Source organism: Eulemur rufifrons, chromosome 24, assembly GCF_041146395.1.
Source record: "Eulemur rufifrons isolate Redbay chromosome 24, OSU_ERuf_1, whole genome shotgun sequence".
In the NCBI taxonomy this organism is placed as follows: Eukaryota; Metazoa; Chordata; class Mammalia; order Primates; family Lemuridae; genus Eulemur; species Eulemur rufifrons.
Genome location: NC_091006.1, coordinates 10255920 through 10280374, shown reverse-complemented (window position 1 = coordinate 10280374; position 24455 = coordinate 10255920). Strand labels below are relative to the sequence as shown.

General features: G+C 56.6%; 1 protein-coding gene across 1 annotated transcript; it reads left to right on the top strand.

The window, feature by feature from the left end:
- The first annotated feature begins 947 nt into the window (after nt 1–947).
- Nucleotides 948–23113, top strand: EXOC3L2 (exocyst complex component 3 like 2). The gene is made up of 12 exons (XM_069457750.1): nt 948–991; nt 5093–5631; nt 8480–9110; nt 11207–11318; nt 12229–12330; nt 12432–12532; nt 12749–12859; nt 14167–14302; nt 18259–18381; nt 18813–18968; nt 19791–19912; nt 22424–23113. Exons 2-12 carry the CDS (start codon nt 5109–5111, stop codon nt 22710–22712), a joined length of 2406 nt encoding a protein of 801 aa, XP_069313851.1. The 5' UTR covers nt 948–991; nt 5093–5108; the 3' UTR covers nt 22713–23113.
- The last annotated feature ends 1342 nt before the right edge of the window (nt 23114–24455 follow it).

The window sequence follows — 24455 nt, the reverse complement described above, 5'->3', positions numbered from 1 at the left end:
CCGGGCGACAGAGTGAGACTCTGTCTCAAAATAAATAAATAAATAAATAAAATAAAAGCAACCCTGACTCCCACATCCAACCGCACGCACACAAGGCCTGACCCAGCCCCAGCCTCAACTACACCTGCCGTGTGGACTTACACTGTAGCAGAAGCCCACCCCAGACCCACCTCCTGTCCTCAGCGCCACCACTTCGTCCCCACTGATAACAATCCTTTCCCAGATCTTGACTTTGCACCTGCTCTGGGCCAGGCAGGCAGTTAAGGATGCGACACAAAGTCCCCTTGCTGAATTTACATTGCAGTGGGAGGGACAGTCCGAGAATCTGCAAGGGAGACAGATGCCTCCGATAACTTCAGATTGCGGAAGGGGCTACAAAGGAATTGGCATATCAGGGTGACATCCCTGGGAGACAGGGGACCCAGGGGAGCCGAGGAAGGGGTGACAGAGCTGAGACATCAGGAGGGGACCATGCAGAGACCTGGGGCAGGGGCTTTGAGGCAAAGAAAACTAGAATTCCAGAGCTGTTCTGGTGCCACCCCCATCTGGCCCCAACCCCAGCCTTTGGGCCCAGGAGAACTTTCCTTGAGGTCTTCACCCCATACGTACCAGATACGCCCCTCCCACCCTCCTCTCGTCCAGAGGCCTCAGGGCTTGCAGGCTGGACAGCAGCTTTGGGCTCCAGTCCAGCACAGCGAGTCTCCTGGGGTGCCCAGGATGGTGTTATCACGTAGGGAGGCGTGAAGAGCAGGCGGGGGTGGGGGGCTGTGGGCTTCGTCCTCCCCAGCCCAACCGCAGCCTGGCCTGAAAGGGCAGACAGATAATGAGGCCTTCCCGCCCCTGGCCCCCGAGAGGGAGGGGTTTCCTGACAGGAAATTGTCCTCCTCCTCCGAGCCCCCCCCCTTCAGATCCAAGGGCTCAGCAGTCCTGGCAGAAGTAGCCTGGAGACAGGACAGCAGCAGGGCCACAGGGACAGGCACGAAGGACAGAGGTGAGTGTGCTGGGGGCTGGGGAAGGATTCACACCCCCGAGAGTCCCTCTGGGGAAGAGGCGCTGAGCAGAGTCGGACTGGCCCGGAGTTCAGGAGAACCTGGGTCTTGAACCCAGGAGGGGCTGGGGGCAAAGAGAGAATCGGGGTCTGACCCCAGGAGCGCGCCGGCGAGAGGGCAGAAAGGAACTGGAGCAGGAGGACGGTGCAGGGGAGACCCTGGGGACACTGGGGCCCCAGAGAGGCTCTGAGGGAGCCTTGGAGAGCTTGGAACCACCAAGGGAGAAGAGAGATGAGACGACATTGGGTCCGATGCCCTCTGAGTGCAGGTGGGAAGACTGAGGCCAGGAAGGCATTGAGTGCTGACTCCAATCCATCCCAAGAGGTGGGGTCTCGGACGTGGGAGACGGTGGCAGGAGCTGGGTTGGAGACTCAGTGGCGAGACAGGGGACAGGCTGGAACCGGAGATGCGGATGGGCTTGCAGCAGGCTGGGACACTGACAGGACGATGACAGGACGGCCTCTGGGGGCGAGGACTCGACTGGGCTTGTATCCGTTGGGATTGGGCTTGGGGACATACGATGTGTCAGGATGGTTCTCTAATGCAGTTGGTGGGGACTGGAGGTGACAGATTCTGCAAACAGAGGTCAGGGCCTCTGCGCAGAGGGTTTGGGGCTTTGGGGAAAGGCTGGCAGCGAGGAAGAGGAGGAGGGGCCAGAGGAGGGAAGCTCTGGTGGCCAAGACATCCTGCGGGGCGGGAGGCTGGGGGCTTGAGGGATGCCTCGGAAGTGAGTCAGGGGCCGGGCACCGGGAGGCAGACGAGGGGTTGGAGGGGCAGGATGTCACAGCCAGTTTGCAGAGGGGGTGTTGGAGCCAGGAAGAGGAAAGACGTCGGGGCCAGTTTTGGGAAAATGTTGCCGCCAGGTTTGAGGGTGTTAGAAATAGTTCAGGGGTACTGGATCCAATTTAGTGGTGGGGGGATGTTGGAGCCAGGGGGGAGAATCTCAGACCTAGTTTGGACAAGGTTGTCTTCAGTTGGAGGGAAATTGAAACCTGAAATTTTGGGGTGGAGGTGGAGACAGTTTTGGGGGGATGATGGAGCCATTCTGGGAAGAGGCATGTGGCGGCCAGTTTGGAAGATGAAAGTCAGAGGAATCAGTGTGCGGACAGTGTGCGTGCGTGGGGGGATTCGATCGCACGCAGCCACGGGGGCTGCCTCCCTGGGGCTAGGGACCCACGGAGGCTGGATGGAGGTTGGGGACGGTGTTTCCAGGAAGAGGAGGGTTGAGAAGCAACAGCTCAGAGTGAACATCTGGCACTTTCTTTGCACAATTTTGTCCTAGTCATACACTGGAATATTATGTAGCACTTAAAATAAATGAACTAGAGCCATATGGCTAGACATGGATCAGGCTCGTGTTGTGAGTTCATGATGTGAGCAAAACAATGTATAAAAGCACGTCGCAGGACCCAAATAGTATGACACCATTTATAGAGAGTTGGGAACCATGTAAAACAATATGTTATTTCTGGATACAAGCCTATGTAGCATGGGATAAAAATCTGCTTGGACGGACGGACAGCACATTCCGAATGCTGGTTTCCCTGGGAGAAGGCTAGAGCGAGTGTGGCCGTGAGAGACGGCGGGAGGCTGCGAGACGGACGGCGGGAGGCTGAGAGACGGCGGGAGGCTGCGGTGAATTTTTCCTTTAAAAAACACAAACCGGGCCGGGCGCAGTGGCTCACGCCTGTAATCCTGGCACTCTGGGAGGCCGAGGCGGGTGGATCATTTGAGCTCAGGAGTTCAAGACCAGCCTGAGCAAGAGCGAGACCCCGTCTCTACTAAAAATAGAAAGAAATTATATGGACAACTAAAAATATATACAGAAAAAATTAGCCGGGCATGGTGGCGCATGCCTGTAGTCCCAGCTACTCGGGAGGCTGAGGCAGGAGGATCGCTTGAGCCCAGGAGTTTGAGGTTGCTGTGAGCGAGGCTGATGCCACGGCACTCTAGCCTGGGCAACAGAGTGAGACGCTGTCTCAAAAAAAAAAAAATAAATAAAATAAAATACACAAACCGAATACAGCAAATGTTTGCATTAGATGTAGCTAAGATTGCAAGCACAGGGGTGTATATTAAGTTTGTTTTCCATACGTTTCTGAATGTTTGGATTGTTTCACCATTTTAAAAATTGCCTTTCCATGGCTCCCCAGGGCCCATGGGGGAAAGATGAGATCCCTTGTGACGGCATTCAAGGCCCTGTGTGGCCAACTCCCTCCTGACCTCTCCCAGGTCGACTCACCGCGCCTCCTTCCCACCCAAGGAACGAACTGTCTTGCCTCCTTCCTGCCTTCGTTTCCTGTGTAGCACCCATTCCCCGAGTGCCTGTCCTGTGCTGGGAGCTGGGAACATACACAGTGGTGACTGAGACGCCCACCCCCAGCCCTGCCCTCCTGGGGCTCACAGTCCAGTGGGGGACACAGACCTGTTCCCCAGAGAGTGATGACTCGGAACAGGCAGGGGTGGGATGAGGGAGCCCACGGGCTGGGGGAGCCTGGGGGTCAGGGAGGGCTTCCTGGGGGAGGGGACGTTGAGACTGAGTCCCGAAGCATGAATGGGGCTCCGCTAGTGCGTGGGCAGCTGCTGGGTCACACAGGCTTTGGTGAGGGGCCTGAGCTTTGTCCCATGGGCACTGGGGAGCCATGGAAGGGTTAGGAGAAGGGGAGGGGCAGGTTTGTGACTTATCAAGGTCCTCAAAGGTGGACTGGAGTTGCCAAGACTAGAGGCTGGAGACCAGGGAGGAGGCTGGGGTGGGGACGTGGGCAGTGGGAAGGGAGTGAGAGGAGGGACCACGGACTGGAGAGAGAGACTTAGAAGATGGGATGTGGAGGATTCAGGAAGCCGTGAGCCCTGCCTGGGCAGGGACTGGGTCTGGTTTGGCCACTGCTGTGTCCCATGGCAAATAAATACCTAAGAACATTTTTTTTGCTTTTGTTTTAATTGTGGTAAAATATGCATAACATAAAATTCACCCTTTTAAACCATTTTTTAATTTATTTTTGGAGGCAGGGTCTCACTCTGTTGCCCAGGCTGGAGTGCAGTGAGTGACACCACCATAGCTCACTGCGACCTCAAACTCTTGGGCTCAATCTATCCTCCTGCCTCAGCCTCCCCAGTAGCTGGGACTACAGGTGTGCACCACCACGCCCGGCTAATTTTTCTATTTTTTGTAGAGATGAGATCTCGCTATGTTGCTCAGGCTGGTCTTGAACTCCTCACCTGAAGCGATCCTCCCACCTCGGCCTCCCAAAGTGCTAAGATTACAGGCGGGAGCCACTGCGCACAGCCCTTTTAAGCCATTTTAAAGTGTACAATTCAGTGGCATTTAGTGCACTCACAAGGTTGTGCAACCATCACTTCTGTCTAGTTTCAGAACATCTTTGTCACCCCAGAAGGAAACCTGTCCCCATTGGCAGCCACTCCCCACCCTAGGCATCACGACTCTCCTCTCTGTCTCTAAGGATTTGCCTATTCTAGCTGTTTTCCAGTAAGTTTTTGCTGAAGGAATGAACGGGCAGAGATGGCAGGGGTCCTAACCGGACAGGGGACATGAGGGGATGAAGGGTTGGTCTGGCTCGGATGTCTGGGGAGACGGTGAGCCCAGGTCCTCACGCAGACCCTGCCCTTGGCGGGCTGTGCCACCTTGGGAGACAGCCTTCCTGGCTCTGGGCCTGTTTCTTCACGGAGCAGGAGGACCGACCGAGATTCTGAGTACCGCAGGTGCCAGGGCAGGAGGGAGGCAGGGAAAGTGTCTGAATATTGGTGCTCAGGGGAGGGAACCTGAGCTCTGCAGTCAGATAGGTCTGGGTGCAAATCCCTGCGGAACCTTAGGCAAACGCCTTTGCCCATCTGAGCCTCGATTTCCTTGTCTGCAAAATGGGGATAGTAACAGTCACCATCTCACAGGATTGCGGAGATTCAAGGAATTATTAAGTGCTCGATCAGTGCCTGGTACACACACCCTCAAGTGCTCACACACAGAGGCATTGTCATCACCACCACCATTGTCACCAACACCATCGATGTCATTGTTTTTCTTCCAGGTCCCCACCTGTCAAAATGCCTATCCTGAAGAGTCTAGGGGTGGCAGACCCTAAGGTGCCCCGGGCGGGGACCCTGCCCCTGAGGTCCTCTCAGAACCCCTTTGAAGAAGTTTCAGGGCTGGAAGAAGAGGAGGCTGGGGAGCTGGGGACCCTGCCCAACGGAACATCTTGCCGTCGCCGCGCCACCCTGGAGAAGCTGGCAGGCCTGGCCCCCTTCAGGCTGGGCTGGGCCCCGGGCAGGCGGGCAGGCAGCCCTGGGGATGGGCAGCCCCGCTCTTTCTTGGGCCGAGTGCTGCCACCCGGGATACGCAGGAGCTCAGCAGACTTTGGCCTCCTGGCCCGGCTTCAGGGGACCCGAGCCCATGGCGACCAGGAGACGGCTGGGGAGGCAGCCCGGAGACTGGCCTTCCTGAGACTGGGGCGTGGGCCCAAGCCCCGGCGCGCGTCCCTGGCTGAGAGAGTGGTGCCTGCGGGTGAGGCAGCTCCTGAACCCCCACCCAAGGTCCCGGAGCCCCCAAAGATGAAGGAGCCATTGTCAGGTGAGTCGGGAGCCCTGACCTGGACCTGGGAGAACCACGGTGCCTGTTTCCATCCCCAACCTGGTCACCCTGCTCTTCATTCCTAAACCCATCCCAGCCTCCCACGCATCCCCAGTCTAGCCTTCCCCCCACCTGCCATCTTCAACCTCACCTCTAAGTCCATCGCTCCAACTTTGGTCCTAACTCCTCCCATCCCCTCCCTGCCCCCAAAGTCAACCCCCTTCCCCCCAACCTTGAACTCAACCTCATCCACTTTCAACCCTATGGCTCCGTGACCTCCAGTCTCCACCCCTCCCCATGCCCACCCCAGCCTGGCCCCTCTCCCCCACCCCCAATCCCTTTTCATTTTCCATCCCACGCTGAACCTGAACCCTAACTCCAGCCTAATCCCAAACCCCCCAACCCAACCTCCACCTTCAACTTCATCCCTATCTCAATTCACACGCAAACTTTATCTTCTAACTCACCCCCAGGCCCAGCCTCCGCCTCACCCCCAGCTGCCTCCCCCCAATCCGTCACCACCTGTCTTCCTTTCCCAGGGCTGCCATGACAAAGTACCACAAACTAGGCGGCTTAGGAGAACAGAACTGTGTAGTCTCATGGTTCTAAAGTAGGAGGTCAGGGTGTCAGCAGGGCCATGCTCCCTTGGGAGCCTGCCGGGGAAGCCATCCTTGCCTCTTCCCAGTGGGTTGCTGGCCATCCCTGGCATGGCTTGAGCAGCGACGCATCTATCCCATCTTCACCTCCACACGGCATTAATACATTCACTGTGTGTGTGTCTGTCTCTGTGTGCCAATTTCCCTTCCCTAAGGACATCAGTCGTATTGGACTGGGGCCCACCCTAAAGACTTCATCGTAACTTGATCACCTCTGTAAAGACTCTATTTCCAAATGTCACATTCTGAGGTACTGGGGGTTAGGACTTCGCATACTGTTTTTACAGGGACACAATCCAACTCATAACACCACCCATCTCCATCCTCAACCCCATTCCCACCCCCACTTTCCCATTCATGCCTTTTCTGTTCCAAATTATTCCAACTCTGTCATCCATCTCTGTCTTGAGACACATCTCTGTGCTTGTCCCCAACTCATAGCTTTCTCCAAGCGCCATCTTTTAGCCTCATCTCCATGCCCAACACTTGACGGCCCCCAACTGGTCTGGCCCCATTTTGTGTCCCATCCCATGTTTGAACATGTTTCGGCCCTTTCCCCTCTTCCGTCTCACTCCTAAGCCCAACCCCAGCCCCTCTCAGCAGCCACCTCCGACCCCAGGCCCCTCCCCAACCCCCTTATTCAGTCCCATTTCCAGTCCCTCCCAGCCCCAGACTCCAACCCCAGCCCCAGATTCAACCTCCTCTTCATCATCAAACCCACCCCCATCCCAATCCTGACCCCTCCCCAGCCCCATCTTCACCTCCACCCACACTCCCACCCTGTCCTAACTCACAGCCAGACTTCATTTTTAGACTCAGTCTCCACCTTCCTCCGTCCTCAACTTCCTTCTAAACTCACCTCCCCCCACACCTCCCACCGCACCCCTACCCAAGCCCCGATGTCATTCTCAGTCCCTTTCCCATTCCCTCTGCAGAGCCAGCACGAACCTCATCCTAATCCCAAATTCCCTCATCCGGACCCCACCTGCACGCCATCCTCATCCTCAGTGCCATCCCCAAACCTGTCCCAACTCCATCTTAATTGTCCCCCTCCCCATGCCCCCTCCCATCTTCCTCTCCACTCCTGGAGCCAGGCTTTTGCGCCCCCCTCAGGCCATGGGGCCCCCAGAAGAGCCCTTTCTGTCCTCTGATGCCCTCCACCTCTGGCCAGAGGCTATTTCAGCCCCAGCTCCCAGGGGACAGGGAGGGCACTGCAGGGAGGTGAGGAGGGGGTGACTGGAGGGGGTGACTGGAGCCCCGCCTTCTGGAAACGGATGGGCAGAAATAGCTCTGGCCAGGAAATAGTTTCTCTGCCAGGGAGGAAGCCGAGGGGGGAGTGGAGGTGTTGAGGGTAACCCTGGGCCGCTGGGACCTTCCCTGTGCCACTCAGAGGGCTTCCAACGGGGCCCCCCTCTCGGGACAGTCTGAACTTGCCAGAGCGCCAGATCAGCCCCACAGCCCTCCCCAAAAGACCCCATCTCTGGTCGCATACCCTCTCCCCATCTCCAAGCCCCGTCCTCCGCCCTCAGGCTGTCTCCATCCCTGTCCCGCGTACCAGGCTCTGCCGTCCTCCCCCCTCCTCCATTTCTTACCCCTCCCACTTCCTCTGGTCTCTTCCTCCAGCCCCATGCACTTTTCCTACCCTAACCCCTCAGCTTTCCTGACCCCTCTCCCCTCCCTAACCCCCTGTCCTGACCCCTTACTCCAGCCCCTAACTCTTGCCCTCTTCTACAACCCCCACCCGCACCCGCACCCTTCATTTCCTGATTCCCCTCCCTCCCCCACAGACCCTCTCCCCCACAACCCCGTCTCCGCGCATGCGCCTTCTAGTCTTTTTGCCCCCACCCCATGTCCAGATCCCCCACCCCTCCTCCAGAGATCCTCTTTCCTTCCCAACCTCCTGCTGCCCCCGCCCCCAGGCCTGGCCCGCTCCCTCACCCCCATCCTCTCTCCCCCGACTCCACTCTCCCCTTCCCCCCTCCCTCCACTCTTTCCACCCCCCTCCCTGGACTTCCTCTTCCACGCCTGGCTCCCCCCCGCCCCCCGCCCTCCCTACTGCCCCCACCTGACGCCCTTCTCTCTTCCCCTCCTCAGGACCCATCCCTGACCCCTCTCTCAGCGCCCACCCCCCAACCCTCTTGTCCTCACCTGGCACCCGTCCCAGCGCCCTGACCCCCGCCTTGCCCCCGCAGTGCTGGAGATCCTCAGCCTGATCCAGCAGCGCGAGCTTGCGCGAGCCGACGAGCACATCCTGGAGCTGGAGGCTGAGGAGCTGGCGTCGTCGGGGGGCGCCCCGGGGCCGCCCAAGGCCGAGGGCGCAGCCGGGGGCCGCCGGGCGCGGGACGTGGCGCTGCTGTACGAGGCCCTGCAGCGCGAGCTGTGGGCGCTGGTGCGCGAGACGCTGGCGGGCCCCGGGCCGGGCGCGGGCGCCGGGGCGGGCGCGGTGGCGCAGCTGGGCCAGGTGCTGGTGCAGGAGGAGGCGGCCGACGGGCGCCGGGGGCCCGGGGCGGCCCGCAAGCTGCGCGCCCGCTGGGCCGAGGCGGTGGCACGCGCGGCGCGGGAGCGCCTGGAGGCGGCGGCACCCGGGGCGCCTGGAGGCCTGGCGGGGCAGCTGGAGGCGCTGCGGGCGCGGCTACTGGAGGACATGGCCGTCGTGCGGGGCCGCCTGGCGCCCGCCTACCCCGCCGGCCTGGGCGCCTTTGGCGTCTACCTGCGCGGCTACCACTGCGCGCTGGCCGAGTGGCTGGGGACCTCCGCCCGCCGCAGGCTGCCGCTGGCCGACCGCTACGCGCTGCTGCACTGGCACAACCAGGTGTACCCCAGGTGAGCTGGACAGGCTCAGGCTGCCCCAAAGTCGCATAGAACCCCAGCCCCACCCCCAGCACTGGCCTCTTGAGATCCCAAAGACCTTGGAACAGCCGACCCTTCCGTCCTCTAACCCCAACACCATTGCCCCTCCAGTCCTCAGCACTGGTGACATTTACAATCCTAGAATCTCGGTGCTGTCCACTCTTGCCGCCCCAGCACCTCAGCACCTGGACCCTTCCAGTCCTAGAGCCTCAGCACGGTTCTGGTGCAAGAACTTTAGCACTGTGAACACTTAACACCCAGGATCACAGCATTGCCCACCCTTCCACTATTAAGCCTTCTGGACCTAGACCCTTCGGTCATCTATAGTCACATTCCTAGAGTCTTAGTGACATTGACCCTTCCGGCCTTAAAATCTTAGGACTGCCCACCCTTTCAGACCTAGAACCTGTTGGCACCGTCGACGCCTCCAGTTCTGACGTCTTAGCACCACTGACCATTTCAGTCCTAGGAGCTCAGCTGTGGACCTACCCGTCCAAGAACCTCAGCATCACTGACACTCACACTACTAGAATCTCAGCTGTCCACGGTCCCAGTCCCAGAATTTCAGCACTGTCGACCATTCCTGTCCTAGAACCTTAGCCCCACCCACCCTCAACTTTAGCACACTTGACCCTTAGGATTCTAGAAGCCTTCTTCTTTTTTTTTTTTTTTTTTTTGAGACAGGGTCTCACTCTGTTGCCCGGGCTAGAGTGCGATGGCATCAGCCTAGCTCACAGCAACCTCAAACTCCTGGGTTTAAGCGATCCTTCTGCCTCAGCCTCCAGAGTAGCTGGTACTACAGGCATGCGCCACCATGCCCGGCTAATTTTTTTCTCTATATATTTTTAGCTGTCCAAATCATTTCTTTGTATTTTTAGTAGAGACAGGGTCTCGCTCTTGCTCAGGCTGGTCTCGAACTCCTGACCTCAAGCGATCCTCCCACCTTGGCCTCCCAGAGTGCTAGGATTACAGGTGTGAGCCACCTCGCCCAGCTGATTCTAGAAATCTTACACTGCTCTCTTTAGATCCCAGGGCATTGACTCTCCCAATCTTACACTTTAGGATTTATGACTCTTTCGACTTTAGAACCTTAGCACCAATGAGCCTTCCTATCCTAAACCTTAGCCTCATCCCCGTTTGGATCTTAGAACCCTGACACTGTTTATACTTCACGTTTTAGGACTTGAGTGCTGTTGGCCCCTTCAATTCTATAATTGTAACATCCAGAACCTCCAGACCCTTGACTCCCGCCCCCCAAGTCCTAGAATCTTATGATTGTTGAGACTTTGAATCCTAAAACATACCCATTCTTGTGACTGGAGAATGAAATGTTTTGATTAGCTACAACTGGGTCTCCTGTCCACTCCACGGAAGAGGGAGTTTGCCACACCCAAACCACACATTGGAGGGTGAAAGGGGTGGGTGGTTATCCAACAAAATCAGGATGCTGTCACCAGAAGAATGGGAAGGCAATAGCTACCAACATCAACCACATGATCTCACTTGGGAATACATGTGAATGATGCTGTCATGCCACCTGTGAGAGATGGAGGCAGGATAGGGAGTCTGGAAGCTTCCTGGAGTGGTGGGACATGGGTTGGGTCCAATTTGTAGGGAGATGGTCTTTCTGACAGAGAGGAAGCCATGAGCCTGGTGTGCATATGGGTGGTGGGGAGAGGGGGGTGGGAGGGACGCACAGTTTGAGGCATGCAAGGGAGTAGAAAGAGGGGAATGAAGGCTGGATGGGGAGGCCGCCAAGGCCAGGAGCAGAGGAGGAAGGGAGCTTCTGTTGGCTGAAGGTGATCATGGGTGAGGCCTTGCGTGTCAGATCACCAAGCCTGAACTTGACCCTGCAAATCTTGCCCGGACACCATCTATCAGGGAGCTGACTCAGAAAGCTGGAGCCAGGGGAGCAACAGTTCCAAAGACTTCCTCTGAGGGATGAGCAGAGCTGGCTCAGAGAGAGGAAGGGAGTGGCCCAGGGTCACAAACGCAGTGAGTGGGGGACAGGTCTGATTGCCTGGCCCCACCTCTCACAGACCTCCCTGTCTCTCTCCCCTCAATCCCAGAGAGGTCCTAGGGCTGGTGGACATGGTCGCCCTGGAGAACGGGGAGCTGGGGCCCCTTCTGTCCCCTGGCACCCTGCGGGGTTTGGAGGATGAATGTGTCACAGATGTTAAGGTACCCGGAACTTGGTAATTTGGGAGTGGGAGGTGCTTTGCAGAGAGGGAGGAGTCACCGTGGCTTTGGGGGCCCTCTCCCCTCCCCCTTTCACTATGTCCATCTCCCGTTTCCCTGTGTGAACTTCTGAGTTCTGTCCATAAGCCATAGACATACACACCCACACTGACCATTTCATCTCTGTTCAAGCACCAGCCCCCAAGCATAGAGACACTCGGTGAAGAATCAGTACATTCAGACACTTCAAATCTTAGGGCAAGAGAAAGTTTAGTCCCAGAACCTCAGCTCACGGGCCCAGGGACTCACGGAAGTACAGCATCGAAGCATCTTTGTGCATAAGCAGGGCTGACGTAAACGGTTAATGGGTTAATGACTGCCCCCGCCACGAATGCCCTGCCTGGCCTGCTGTCCCAGTGCCAGTTCTCCCAGCCACAGCAATCAGAATCCTTGTGACCCAAGGGCTAGAATCATAGAACCGAGCATGTCTAGATCCATTGAAGACAACACATTTGACCAGAGAATCACAGATGTGTAAATATCTTTGATCCGAGAGCTTTGGAATTCTTGAATCACAGAATCTGAGAATCTCGAACTAATTGTTTGGCAGAACCTGAGAGCAGAGTCTTTCAACCATCAAACGATGAAAAATAGACCCTTAAGCCCCTTGGCTATTAGGTGGAGAAAGCTCAAAACCACAGACTCTGTAATATAACATAAAGCTCTATGCCATAGACTCGGGGACGGCAGGGCTGAGGTTTTCTGGTTCAGCCTCTCTCTCCAGCATCACCTGGGCAAGCTCGAGGGTAGGATCCAAAACTGCTGGGGCTGAGGGCGAGGGGGTCGCACAGAGAAAGAGGGAGCAAGGCAGCCCCCGCCCCCACGGCTGCCTGTCTCCGTCTCCCCACTGCAGGCTCAGACCCGGGCAGCCCTTCTTCGAGTGCTGCAGGAGGACGAGGAGTGCTGGGGGAGCACGGAGGAGCAGCCCAGCAGCCTGGCCCAGGACGTGTGCGAGGTAGGCAGGGAGGGTCAGGGGGTTGGGTGGAACAATGCAGGCGGGTCGAGGGATCGGCTGGACCTGGCCCCTGCACCTCTTCTCATCCTGCGCCCCCGCAGCTGCTGGAAGAGCACACAGAGCGAGCGCCCCGCATCAGCCAGGAGTTCGGGGAGCGGATGGCCCACTGCTGCCTGGGGGGGCTGGCCGAGTTCCTGCAGAGGTATGGGGGCCAGGGGTGGGGGGCCGCTCTGGTGCGGCATCAGGACCTGGGATCCAACAGAGAGAGGAGAGATGGAATGGGGTCAGGAAGGACAGGACGGGCAGGGTGCCGCAGCAGGGATGGTGGCTTGGTAGGTTCAGTGCCCAGCGAGGGGCTCCGACCCAGCCCAGCGGTGCCCCCTCTGTCTGCCGCCGCCCTCCCCTCTCCTGCCACCAGCTTCCAGCAACGCGTGGAGCGATTCCACGAGAACCCAGGAGTCCGGGAGCTGCCACCTGACACCTATATCAGCAGGACCATCGCCCTGGTCAACTGTGGGCCCCCCCTGAGGTGAGAGAACCCACAGTGTGTTGGGGGAGGGAGGGAGGGCCAGTCCCAGGTGACAGCTGGCCTGGGGTGCCTGGTCCCCGGGTGGAGATCACAGAACTGACCCCTGGGGGCGGGGGACATGTGCATGGGACCTTAGGAGCATGAAATCTGGGAGTTCCAGAAACAACCATAGCATCACCAAGCATCGGAATTAGAGTCATCGGAAAATCGGAGTGTTAGAATTGTAGAACTCTAAATTCAAAAGATATAAAAGGGCATACAGTGAACAGTCTCATTCCTGCCACATCCTCCCCTCGCTCTGGGGCAGCCAGTATTGCTAGTGTCTTCCATGTCTTTGCAGGATACACTTGCCAGGAAATGGGTGTAAATAAATGTACATACACATTTTATACAAATACCAGTAACTATATTTAACTATGCATATATATACTCTTTCCTTTTTTAAAAAAATACAAATAAATGGCAGAATATCATACCCACTTCTGCCCTTTCCCCCATAACAGCCCAGAGGCCTCCTGTTAGGGCGTGAGGAGCTCACGTCTGACCATGTCCCACTGCCTGGCTGTCCCGTCATTTATTTAATTGGTTTCCCATGGAAGGATGGTGGTTCCACTTTTCCAGGGAGGAACCTTGTACACATGTCATCTCCCACGAGACCCTAAGGGGTGCCTTCCTAGAAAGGGTCCCCTGGCACAAGGCCCAGTGTCTGTGAACAGGTCACTTTCCCTTCAGCGGTGGAGGAACATGGACTGCTACAGTGACAATGAGAAGGGTAGAATTTCAGAATTGTAGACATTTCACAGACTTTTAGAATAGAGGTCTCCCCAGTCTTACCCAGAAAGCACCAAGAGAAACTGAGACCTAGAGAGACCCATCCCTTCCCCCCCATATACCCTAGACCCCCCCAGATATCTCTTAGCCTCCAGGCATCCCCCAACCCCAACACCCTCAGTTCCCCAGACACCCCCAGCTCCCCCAAATACCCGAGCCTCACCCCAGCATCCACCAGTCCCCAGACATTCCCCAGCCCCCTACACACCCCTAAGTCCCTGTACATCCCCATTTCTGAGACATTTTACATCCTCCCCGACACCCCCAGCCCCAGACACCCCAGCCCCTCAGCATTCCCTGACATTCGTTAGCCCCCAGGCCCACCCCAGGGCCCCTGGCCACCCCTGGCTCCCCATCTGACCTGTCACCCTGTACCTGACAAAATGGGGTCCACCCCATGATGTGGGGGAGACAGGTCTAGGCAGTTGGGCTGAGATGTTGGGGTCCTTGACTTTTGGTTCCATTGATCCCCAAAGGGCTCTAGCCGAGCGCCTGGCCAGGGTGGGGCCCCCTGAAAGTGAGCCGGCCCGGGAAGCTTCGGCCAGCGCTCTGGACCGCGTGACCCGGCTCTGCCATCGTGTCCTGGCGGACCTGCTGTTCCAGGAACTGCAGGTGAGTGAGGCGGGGGGCGGGGCAGGGCCCACGCCAGGACAGGGAAGCACCCCCCGTCGCGCAGTTTCCTTCAGCCTGTGACTCAGTTTTGGGGAAGCAGGCAGGGGTGGGGGGTTATGGCCATGCCAGGGCTGTTTGGGAGGGCAGAGGCGGGTACAGGAAGGAAGAGGTGGGAGGATGTGGCCAAGGGGGGAACAGCGCCACTAGCAGGTGGGGGCTTGGGGTTTGGGTGGAGCCCCTTCCCACTGAGGTCCCCAAACCCCTGCCCAGGCTGTCCTAGACCCCAGATCCCCATACACCCATCTCTGGGCCCCATGCACACCCTGAGGGGGCCAGGTTCAAAGGTGGGTGAGAGAATGTGGGGAGGGCAGCGGGGGTACTGAGAGTGAGACTGAGACAGGTGTGTGTCCCAGGTTGTCATACATGCTCAACCCATGTGGTCCACATGTCCCTTCTCTGCTCAGAGTCCTCCCATAGCTCCCAGCTCACCTAGAGCAAAAGCCCAAATCCTCACTGTAGCCCCCAGGGCTGCACGGGCTGCCCCTTCCCTCCCAGACCTCATCTCCAGCCACTTTCCCCCTGCTTACTCCACTCCAGCCACCGGCCCCCTGCTGTCCCTTAACACAACGGGCACATTCCTGCCTCAGGGCCTTTGCACTTGCCATTCCCTCTGCCTGGAATGCTCTCCCTCTGATAGCCACATAGCTCCCTCTCTCTTTTTTCAAGTCTTGACTCAAATGTCACCTTCTCAGTGAAGCCCCGGAGACCCCCCTGATGACTCCCTGCTGTATTTGTCACCAAAGCACTTGCTGCCACCTGCCCTATCCTTTGCTTTTCTGTTTGTTTGTTTGTTTTACCTGCCTCCTCCCACTGAAATGGTAGCTTCTCAAGGGCAGGAATTCATTGGAATGTTTCTAAAATAACTTTTTATTATGGAAGATTTTAAACATACAGACCCACAAGTAGGCAGCGTGACAGAATGACCCCTTCGGGACTCATCCTGAACTCCAGCAAATGTCAACTTCTGGCAGATTCTATTCCGTCCCCCACCCACCTCTGAATTCTTTTAAAGATCCCCGACTGGCCAGGCGCGGTGGCTCACGCCTGTAATCCTAGCACTCTGGGAGGCCGAGGCAGGCGGATTGTTTGAGCTCAGGAGTTCGAGACCAGCCTGAGCAAGAGCGAGACCCCATCTCTACTAAAGATAGAAAGAAATTACATGGACAGTTAAAAATATATATATATAAAAAAATTAGCCCGGCATGGTGGCGCATGCCTGTAGTCCCAGCTACTCAGGAGGCTGAGGCAGAAGGATGGCTTGAGCCCAGGAGTTTGAGGTTGCTGTGAGCTAGGCTGACGCCACGGCACTCTAGCCCGGGCAACAGAGTGAGACTCTGTCTCAAAAACAAACAAACAAACAAAAAAGAAAAAAAAAAAAAATTAAAAAAAAAAAAAAGATCCCCGACATCCTCTTATTTCAGCCATCGGCACTTCAGCCTGTGTCTCCAGGAGCTAAGGAATCCTTTTAAATAAATATAACAACAGTGTCATTTTCATACCCAACAAGTGGAACAATAATTCCTTAATATCATCAGATATCAGACCAGTATTTAGAGTCCTCTGACTGGCTGGTGATTATCTTGTGCATGGAGTTTTCTTTGTCTCATTCTCTGCTATGTCCCCAGCATTTTCTAATGGATCCTTAGTGATCAACCCAGGCCCACAGGAAGGGCTCAGAGAGTGGTTCTTGAGTGACTAAATGAATAAATACGTAGAGAAAGTGAGTAAATGGGGGAAGAGAGTGCAGCCTTTTTTCCGGGCTTGGCTGCACAACTTCCAATAAAGGAGACCCTGGGCGACTTGCTTGTCCTCTTGGGGCCTCTGTTTATACATCTGGAAAATGGGCACAGGAATTCCAGGCTTCGCAGATGGCTCTGAAGAAACAAGGGGATTTTGGCCATAAAGTGCTTAACTCAGGGCCCAACCTGCAGGCATTGGCCATGGCTGTCTTCATAAATGTACAAGCTTAGTAGCAATAGCAAACACATTCCAAGCACTCGCTGTGCCCTGCTTTTCAACAGAAGACCACAGGCCCCCGTTTTTAGAGGTTCAGAAAACTGGGCTGCTGTCAGGATGAGAGAGCAGGAAGGGGGTGCTGGGGCCAAATGGAACAGGGACCTGCTTTAGTCCCCCGGAGATACCAAGCCTGGACATCTCGGCACCTCACGTTCCCTGTGTCCACCCAGACTGCATCGCCCCGCCCACCCCTCTAGCCTCCATCTCAAGGACAGACCCACTGCCCACCCGGCTTCCCTCCCCTCCCCATCTTCCCACCTGGCTTCTCCTCCCTACACCCTCTCGCCCCCACTTTCCTCTCCTTCTGGCCTCCTCCCATCTATCTTGGTAACCCTGGTCCTCTCCCTCCCGTGCTCAAAACCCACCTTGGCTCCCAGCACCCTCAGGAGAAAGCTGGGGCTTCTCACACAGCCCAGCCCTGCCCACCTGGGCAGCCCCGTCCCCCCCACTGCCCGTCACATGCCTGGAGAAGGCCAAGCACAGGCCTCCCCCACCACACTCTTAGAAAGGCCAAGTTTAGTTTAATGCTCTGCTGTTGCTGTCTTAAGCTGTTTTTTTTTTTTTGTTTTTTTTTTTTTTGTGAGACAGAGTCTCACTCTTTTGCCCAGGCTAGAGTGCTGTGGCATCAGCCTAGCTCACAGCAACCTCAAACTCCTGGGCTCAAGCAATCCTCCTGCCTCAGCCTCCCAAGTAGCTGGGACTACAGGCATAAACTACCATGCCCGGCTAATTTATATATATATATTTTTTTTTTTTTTCTTTTTTTGGCTGTCCAGCTAATTCCTTTCTGTTTTTTTAGTAGAGACAAGGTCTCACTCTTGCTCAGGCTGGTCTTGAACTCCCGACCTCAAGGAATCCACCCGCCTTGGCCTTCCAGAGTGCTAGTATTACAGGCGTGAGCCACCAAGCCCAGCCTTAAAGCTGTCTTAAAGTTCTTTTTTTTTTGGGCAGGGAAAAAAAAATTTTTTTAATTATAAACAAATGCAGCATTTGGTGTATTTCAAAAGTGCAATACTTTTCATTTATCAGTAAATGAAGTTAGAAATTAATTTCCCCCCAAATCAGCAAGTGGCAGACAAATTTCCCTGAAGGTCACAGTCACATATGTAGTGCATCCGGGAAAAGAGGAGGACCAAGACAGGGTCACGAGTTCCATCACGTACTGATCTTCTCAAGGGTGGGGAGGGAAGGCACCTTTCAAAAACGAGTGTGCGATTAAGCGAGGCACTGGTGATGCTCCTTCCTGAGAGCATCGATGGGGAACAGTCTAGCTCCTGGGCTCAAGTGATCCTTCTGCCTCAGCCACGGGTGCACACCACGTCTGGCTAATTTTTCCTATTTTTAGTAGAGATGGGGTCTGGTTCTTGCTCAGGTTGGTCTCGAACTCCTGACCTCAAGCAATCCTCCCACCTCGGCCTGCCAGAGTGCTAGGATTACAGACATGAGCCACTGGCCCGGCCTGTGATCTCAACTCAGCCTTCTTCACACTGCCTCTTCCCTCCCATTGAGCCACTCTCTGTCCCACTCCTCACCTGGCTAAGGACAGTCATCACCTGGGCCTCAGCTCTGGTTTCCCCTCCTCCAGGAAGCCCTCCTGACTTCTGTGCTGAGTCAGGCATCCACTCTGGGCTTCCTAAACCCCTAAGCTCCTCTGTCCCAGCCCTGCCAGCTGTGGGTCATCACTGCCTGGGGACGGGTCTCTCTCCCCCTCTGGACTGTGAGCTCCAGGAGGGCAGGGCCTTGGCTGTGTCATCCCTGATGTGTCCCTGGCACCACACAGCCCTGGTTCAGCATGGAGCAGAGTTCTGGGAACCTATTCCTAAGTGAAGAGGGAGGGTGGAGGGGGAGGAGAACTACGACCCCCTGCTCCGTCCCATCAGCCGCACTTCAACAAGCTGATGCGCCGGAAGTGGCTGAGCAGCCCGGAGGCCCTGGATGGCATCGTGGGCACGCTGGGCGCTCAGGCCCTGGCACTGCGCCGGATGCAGGACGAACCTTACCAGGTGCGCCTGCCCGGGGGTGGCGGTGGGGGTGGGAGTGGGAAAAGCAAGAACGCTCGGGCTTGGGGCGACCCACGTTCAAGGTGGGGAGCGGCTCCGCGGGGTGGAGGAGGTGGCGCCCTGCCGGGGGTGTGCAGGGAGGCGTGCCCGCGGGGACTTGGGTGTGGGGCGGGGTGCAGACTGGTTGGGGGCCTCTGCAAGTGGAGCTTGGGGAATGGAGAGAGGCTGGGGTGGGGCACCCTTTGGGGGCCGGTAGGGGTGTCCACAGCCCGATCAGGGGGCCGGGGAAGGCATGATCGGGCAGGGAGGGGGTGGGGGCTGGGGCTGGGCACCCTGCGGGAGGGGTTCCCGTTGGGTGCCCCCGGTGGGCGCGGGCGGGTGTGGGTCGGTCTGGCGCGGCTCACAGCCCTGGGATCCCCCTCCGCCTCCCGCAGGCGCTGGTGGCCGAGCTGCACCGGCGGACGCTGGTGGAGTACGTGCGGCCCCTGCTCCGCGGGCGCCTGCGCTGCGGCTCGGCGCGGACCCGCAGCCGCATGGCCGGGAGGCTCCGAGAGGACGCGGCGCAGCTGCAGAGGCTGTTCCGGCGGCTGGTCAGTGCGGGCCGGGCGGGGCGCTCCGAAACCGGGCACCGCTGGGCTTCCGAGAACCCCAGGACTCAAAGGCCGGGGGGCGGGCGGGGGCAGGGCCTCACCCAGCTTTAGGTCCATGGAAACAGTTAACACGCTGATCTTTACCCTTTGCGCGTAAAGATCGGAGAGCTCACCTCGGGGCGCTCTCCTTGGCTGTGAAAGGAGAGGAAGGGTCCTCATCCGCTGCTGCGGGGATCAGATCAGTTATTCCTAAGTGCTTAGGACGGTCCCTGGCACAGAGCGAACCGTCCCTGAACATTAACTATTGCTACGAGCATAAACAAGCTAAATGCTACAGAAACTCGGAACCCTCGCATTTCCAAGCCCAAGAATTTAAAATCGCCAAATCTTATTTGTACTCAGTTGTATTGAGCAGGACTGGAAGGGCCTTGCTCAGACGCTATTCCAGAAGTTTCTAGCGTGGAGTCCTTGGAATGTTTATTTTGGACAAATTTTTGAGAGAATTGTAGATTCACATGGGGACGTAGGGAAGAATGCAGAGCGCTCCCTTGTACACTTGATCCAATTTCCTCCCAATCGGAACATTTTGCAAACTTGGAAGAGGTTTCCAAGGTTGTCCCTGAGTCCAGATTATCTGCAGAACGGGGAGGAGATTACACTGTGGATTTTTCCTTCAAATCTGGCTACGGTCTGTTTCCTGCGAGGTTTTACAAAAGGGGAAACTGAGGCCAGGAGGAGCAAGAGCAGGCCAGCGCAGGGAGAGGGTGTGGCTTGGGAGGGGACGTTGGGGCGAGGATGTGAGCTCCGGGCCCTCCCCCGCAGGAGTCGCAGGCCTCGTGGCTGGACGCCGTTGTGCCCCATTTGGCCGAAGTCCTGCAGCTGGAAGACACGCCCAGCATCCAGGTGGAGGTGGGGGTGCTGGTGCGCGACTACCCAGACATCAGGTGAGAGGCCCCGCCGCAGCCTGGCCGAGGTCTCCCGGCGGCCTTGGCAGCGGTCCCTGCGTTTCCTGCCTCCTGGGCGAGGGAGGGAGGTGGCGAGCGTGTCTGACGGCCGTTTCCTGCTGGAACCAGGGCATTATTAATACGATTTCCCTCCTTCTCCTGCCGCCGCCGCCACCAGGGCTTGCAAACAAACAGGCGGTCACAGGAAGCCCAGGGCAGGGGGGGCGCGGGGGCCGCCCGGCGGCAGGAAGGGCCGGCCCGGCAGGGGAGCCGCGGGGGACACGGGGACACGCATGGGCACGCGGGCGCACACGCACTGGGACAGCGACTGGTGCAGGCGCCATTCAAATCCTGGTGGGCCACTTCCTTTCCGAGTGGCCTTCTCTGAGCCTCAGTTTCCTCATCCATTCCATGGGGATAATAGTACTCTCTTCATGGGGTTACTGGGGGAATTCATCATCATCGTGGTCGTCATACACAGCAGTAACAATACCAGTTCTTGCTCCTTGAGTTATTTCAAACCCAAATAAGCATCTTACATGTCCACTCTATAAGAGGCCTAATTAAGGTTATTTTAGAAAATATACGCAATAACTCATCCGAGACATGCAGAAATTAAATATCTCCTCTCAGATATCACAGCTAGCCAGTTGCAAAGCTGGGACTTGAACCCAGGCAGCAAACTGGCTCCAAAGCCAGTGCACCAAACCAGGACACCACACCACCATCTGTGAGCGCTGGGGGGTGGCAGTGGCAGCCGCACCCCTAGTCCAGCAGTGCTTTTCGGGCTGACTGATATTTTGTACTCAAAGATGCAAAACCCCACGGAAACAAGGACTGAGGCATGAATGGGTTTATGTTCCAGGATTGAGGGTGAGTGTTCTGGAGCTGATTCAGGATGGTCAGTTCTGGTTCTGGGGAATGGGATCCTGTCTTTGGGAAGGCACAGAGTACTGGTGTCTTAAGGGGTCCCAAGGGGTCCCAGTAGTCATGCTTTGTTGGAGTTCCTGAACTTGAGTCTTGGATCTCGGATCAGAACTTGAATCTGGGCCGGGCGAGGTGGCTCACGCCTGTAATCCTAGCACTCTGGGAGGCCGAGGCGGGTGGATCACTCAAGGTCAGGAGTTCGAGACCAGCCTGAGCAAGAGTGAGACCCCGTCTCTACTAAAAATAGAAAGAAATTATCTGGCCAACTAAAATATATATAGAAAAAAAATTAGCCAGGCATGGTGGTGCATGCCTGTAGTAGTCCCAGCTACTCGGGAGGCTGAGGCAGTAGGATCGCTTAAGCCCAGGAGTTTGAGGTTGCTGTGAGCTAGGCTGACGCCACGGCACTCACTCTAGCCTGGGCAACAAAGCAAGACTCTGTCTCAAAAAAAAAAAAAAAAAAGAACTTGAATCTGAAGCTAAGTTTGAGAGTTCTCTAGCTGGGCTGGGAGGAGCGGTTCCAAAGCTGAGTTTGGGGGCCCTGTTTTGGAGCTTGGTTGAGCTGGAAGGTTCTTGAGCCACGTTTTGGATGACTGTTTCGGAGCTGTGGGGATTCCAGACCCAGCATATGGGAAGATGAAGACACTGGCCTGGGCTGAAGGTGGCAGGGAAGACCCCAGAGCTCTGTTTGAAACGAATGTTCTTGAAAGGAAATGCCGGGTTGAGGATCTTGAGTTGAAACACGGTGGCGGTTCTGGAGTGGAGTTTGGATCTGAGATGTGGGGCTGAGGTGGGGGCGGAGGGAAAGGCCCTAATGTGTGGGGTTTAGGGGCAAGGGTTGCAGAATAGAGCTGGTTTGGAGCATGAAGTTTCTGGTTGGAGGGTCCCCAAGGTGAGTTTTAGTCCTGGAGTGGAATTTTGGTGGAACACGATTCTGGGAATGAAATGGGGATGAAGTGAGTGTTCCAAGGTCAAATCTGGGGATGAAAGTTCTAGAATGGGTTCTAGGTTGAGAAGTCTTGATTTGCATTTTGGGTGAGGGTTCTGGTACTGCAGTGGCAGGGAAGCTTCCAGACCTGGCCTGGGGATGAGGTGAGAGTTAGGGTGGAAGTGTGGGTGAGCACTTCCGGCGAGTTGAGTGATGACTGGAGCTGGTTTGCGATGAAAGTGAGGATGAAATTGAGGGTTTGCTGTAGAGCCCAGAGCTCAAACGGCCCTGAGGGTACCAGGATGGAAACTTAGGAGTCCTCTGAGCTGAGATGGGGGTGAAGGTTGAAGGTTCATTTTCAGCAGGAGCTGAGGTTTGGGGTGAACAGGAAGATTTCAGGGCAGGGTTTGGAGGTGAACATTCTGGAATCGACTGTAGGTGGGGGGATTTGGAAGTGAAGTTTTGGAGGGGAGTTGGGATGAGGTGAGGGTCTGGGAGGGGGAGCTGATTCCAGGGAAGGACCTGGGGACAGCAAAGGGATTCCAGAGCTGAGGGAGGGTCTGGGACAGGCAGGGGTCCGGTGGGGTCCACACGTGGGCTGGCTGTGCTTCTGGAGCCCAGGATGCCCACGCCCCTGTCTGTTCCTCCCTTCCCAGGCGCAAGCATGTGGCAGCCCTCCTCGACATCCGGGGCCTGCGAAACACGGCTGCCCGCCAGGAGATCCTGGCCGTGGCCCGGGACCTGGAACTCTCCGAGGGGGGAGCCTTGTCACCACCTCGGGACCATGCCTTCTTTGCAGACATCCCCGTGCCCCGCCCGTCTTTCTGCCTCAGCCTCCCTCTCTTCCTGGGCCGCCTCCCCGTCTCCCGGCTGGCCAGGCCCAATCTGGCCTGTCTGCCCTGGCCCAGGCCTCCGTCTCCAGCGCGGCCCCGGGCCCAGCGCTGAGGCCCGCCCAGCCCTTGACCTTGGTGCCCCCATCTGCTGCTGACAAGCCGTCCTCGCCCGGGGCCTCCTCCTGACGCCTGGCTCGGGACTGCAGACCCCTGGGATGGGAAGACCCTTAGAGATCTTCTCACCCAACCCCAAAGTCAGAAGGGAAACAGAGACCAGAGGGACAAGGACTTTCCCAAGGCCACGTATCCCGTTCCCAGCACCCCCCTCCCGCCACTGCCCAGTGTGGTAGGTGGCGTTCTGGAAGGCTCTACAGAAATATCCCAGCTCCCCCCCTTTCCCCTCACCTCAAGGTCTGGCCCAAATCCAATGTATTAAGGAATGTTCGATACTTAGAATAAAGAGGTTTCTATTTAACACAAGGAAGGGCTGAGTCCTGAGTGTGTGGGGGAGGAAGGGCCAGGGCAGGGCCCAGGGCCAAGGGCTGCTCTCACGCCCAAGGCCGGGCCGGGCTCCAGCTCCTGGGCAGGGCAGTGGAGGCTGCGTAGGGGCGGGAGCGACCCGGCCACCCCTGTACGCAGCAACTCTGGGCTGTGTGGCTCCGAGGCAGGCCCTTGGCCACTCTGAGCCAGAGTCCCTCATGGTGTCAATCCCAACGTGCCTGTCCTTTCCTGGGCCTGGCAGTTCCATCTTGGCACACCCTCCCCATCCATCCTTAGCCGGGAAGCCGTGTCAAGAGAGGAAGGAGGTTGGGGGCAGGGCTGGCGGCATCTAGGGCGCCCTCCTGGGTTGACGCAGGAAAATCTCAGGGTGGGAAAATTTCCAGCCTCTCACCCTCAGCCCCGCCGGATCCTGGTCCCCACGGAGACCTTGAGGTCATCCCCCTGCTGACCCCTGCCCCTCCGGCCTGGGCTGGACAGCACATGATGGATGTTTCCTGGCTTGTGGTTTTTTTTTGTTTTTTGTTGTTTTTTTGTTTTTCCTGAGAAGTCAGAAAGAGGAGGCAGCCTGGGGTCAGCCCTGTGGCTGGGGTTGGAACCTCACGTGTGACTTCGGGGAGGTCTGTCGGAGCCTCAGGGCTGTGTGACCCTGGGCAGGAAGCTGCCCCTCTCTGGGCTGTGCTTCCGTTCCTCCCTCGGGAATTGCTTAACCTCTCTTTGCCCAGGCCCGAGTGAGATGTCTAGAGGATGTATCTCCAAAAATGACACTTTCAATGTTGTTGATACGCAGAAGAACCAGGGAAGAGTTGAAGAATCTTCTGCAACAATATGGTGCAATCTGTAGGCATTTGATTAAAATGCATTAATCTCAGTTGTTGGGAATGTTCTTTTCAGATTTTGATCCTCCATTTAAAAACAGCTTTACTGAAATATAATTTACACAGCAGATGATTCATTCATTTGAAGTGCACAATTCAATAGCCCTTCTATTCACACCCATCCCATCAATTTTAAGACATTTTCATTATGCTCAAAAGAAATCACACATCCGTTAGCCTCCTCTCCCGGGCCCTGGCAACCACTAACCTACTTTTTGTCTCTATGGATTGGCCTGTTCTGGATATTTCATGCAAATGAAGTCACATACCGTGTGGTCCTTCGTCACCAGCTTCGTCTGCTTAGCATAAGATTTTCAGGGTTCACCCACGTTGTAGCACGTGGCAGTGCTGCATTTGTTTTTAGGGCTGAATACTATTCCACTGGATGGATGCACCACACGTCATTTATCTGCGTCTCGATTGATGGACAGTTTGTTTTTTTCCACTTTGTGGCTATTATGAAGATGATATCCCATTTT

Coding starts and splice junctions, on each gene's coding strand:
- EXOC3L2 (XM_069457750.1), top strand. CDS start 5,109: ATGCCTATCCTGAAGAGTCTAGGGGTGGCAGACCCTAAGGTGCCCCGG. Junction 9,111..11,206: donor CACAACCAGGTGTACCCCAG/GTGAGCTGGACA, acceptor CCTCAATCCCAG/AGAGGTCCTAGGGCTGGTGG. Junction 11,319..12,228: donor AATGTGTCACAGATGTTAAG/GTACCCGGAACT, acceptor TCCCCACTGCAG/GCTCAGACCCGGGCAGCCCT.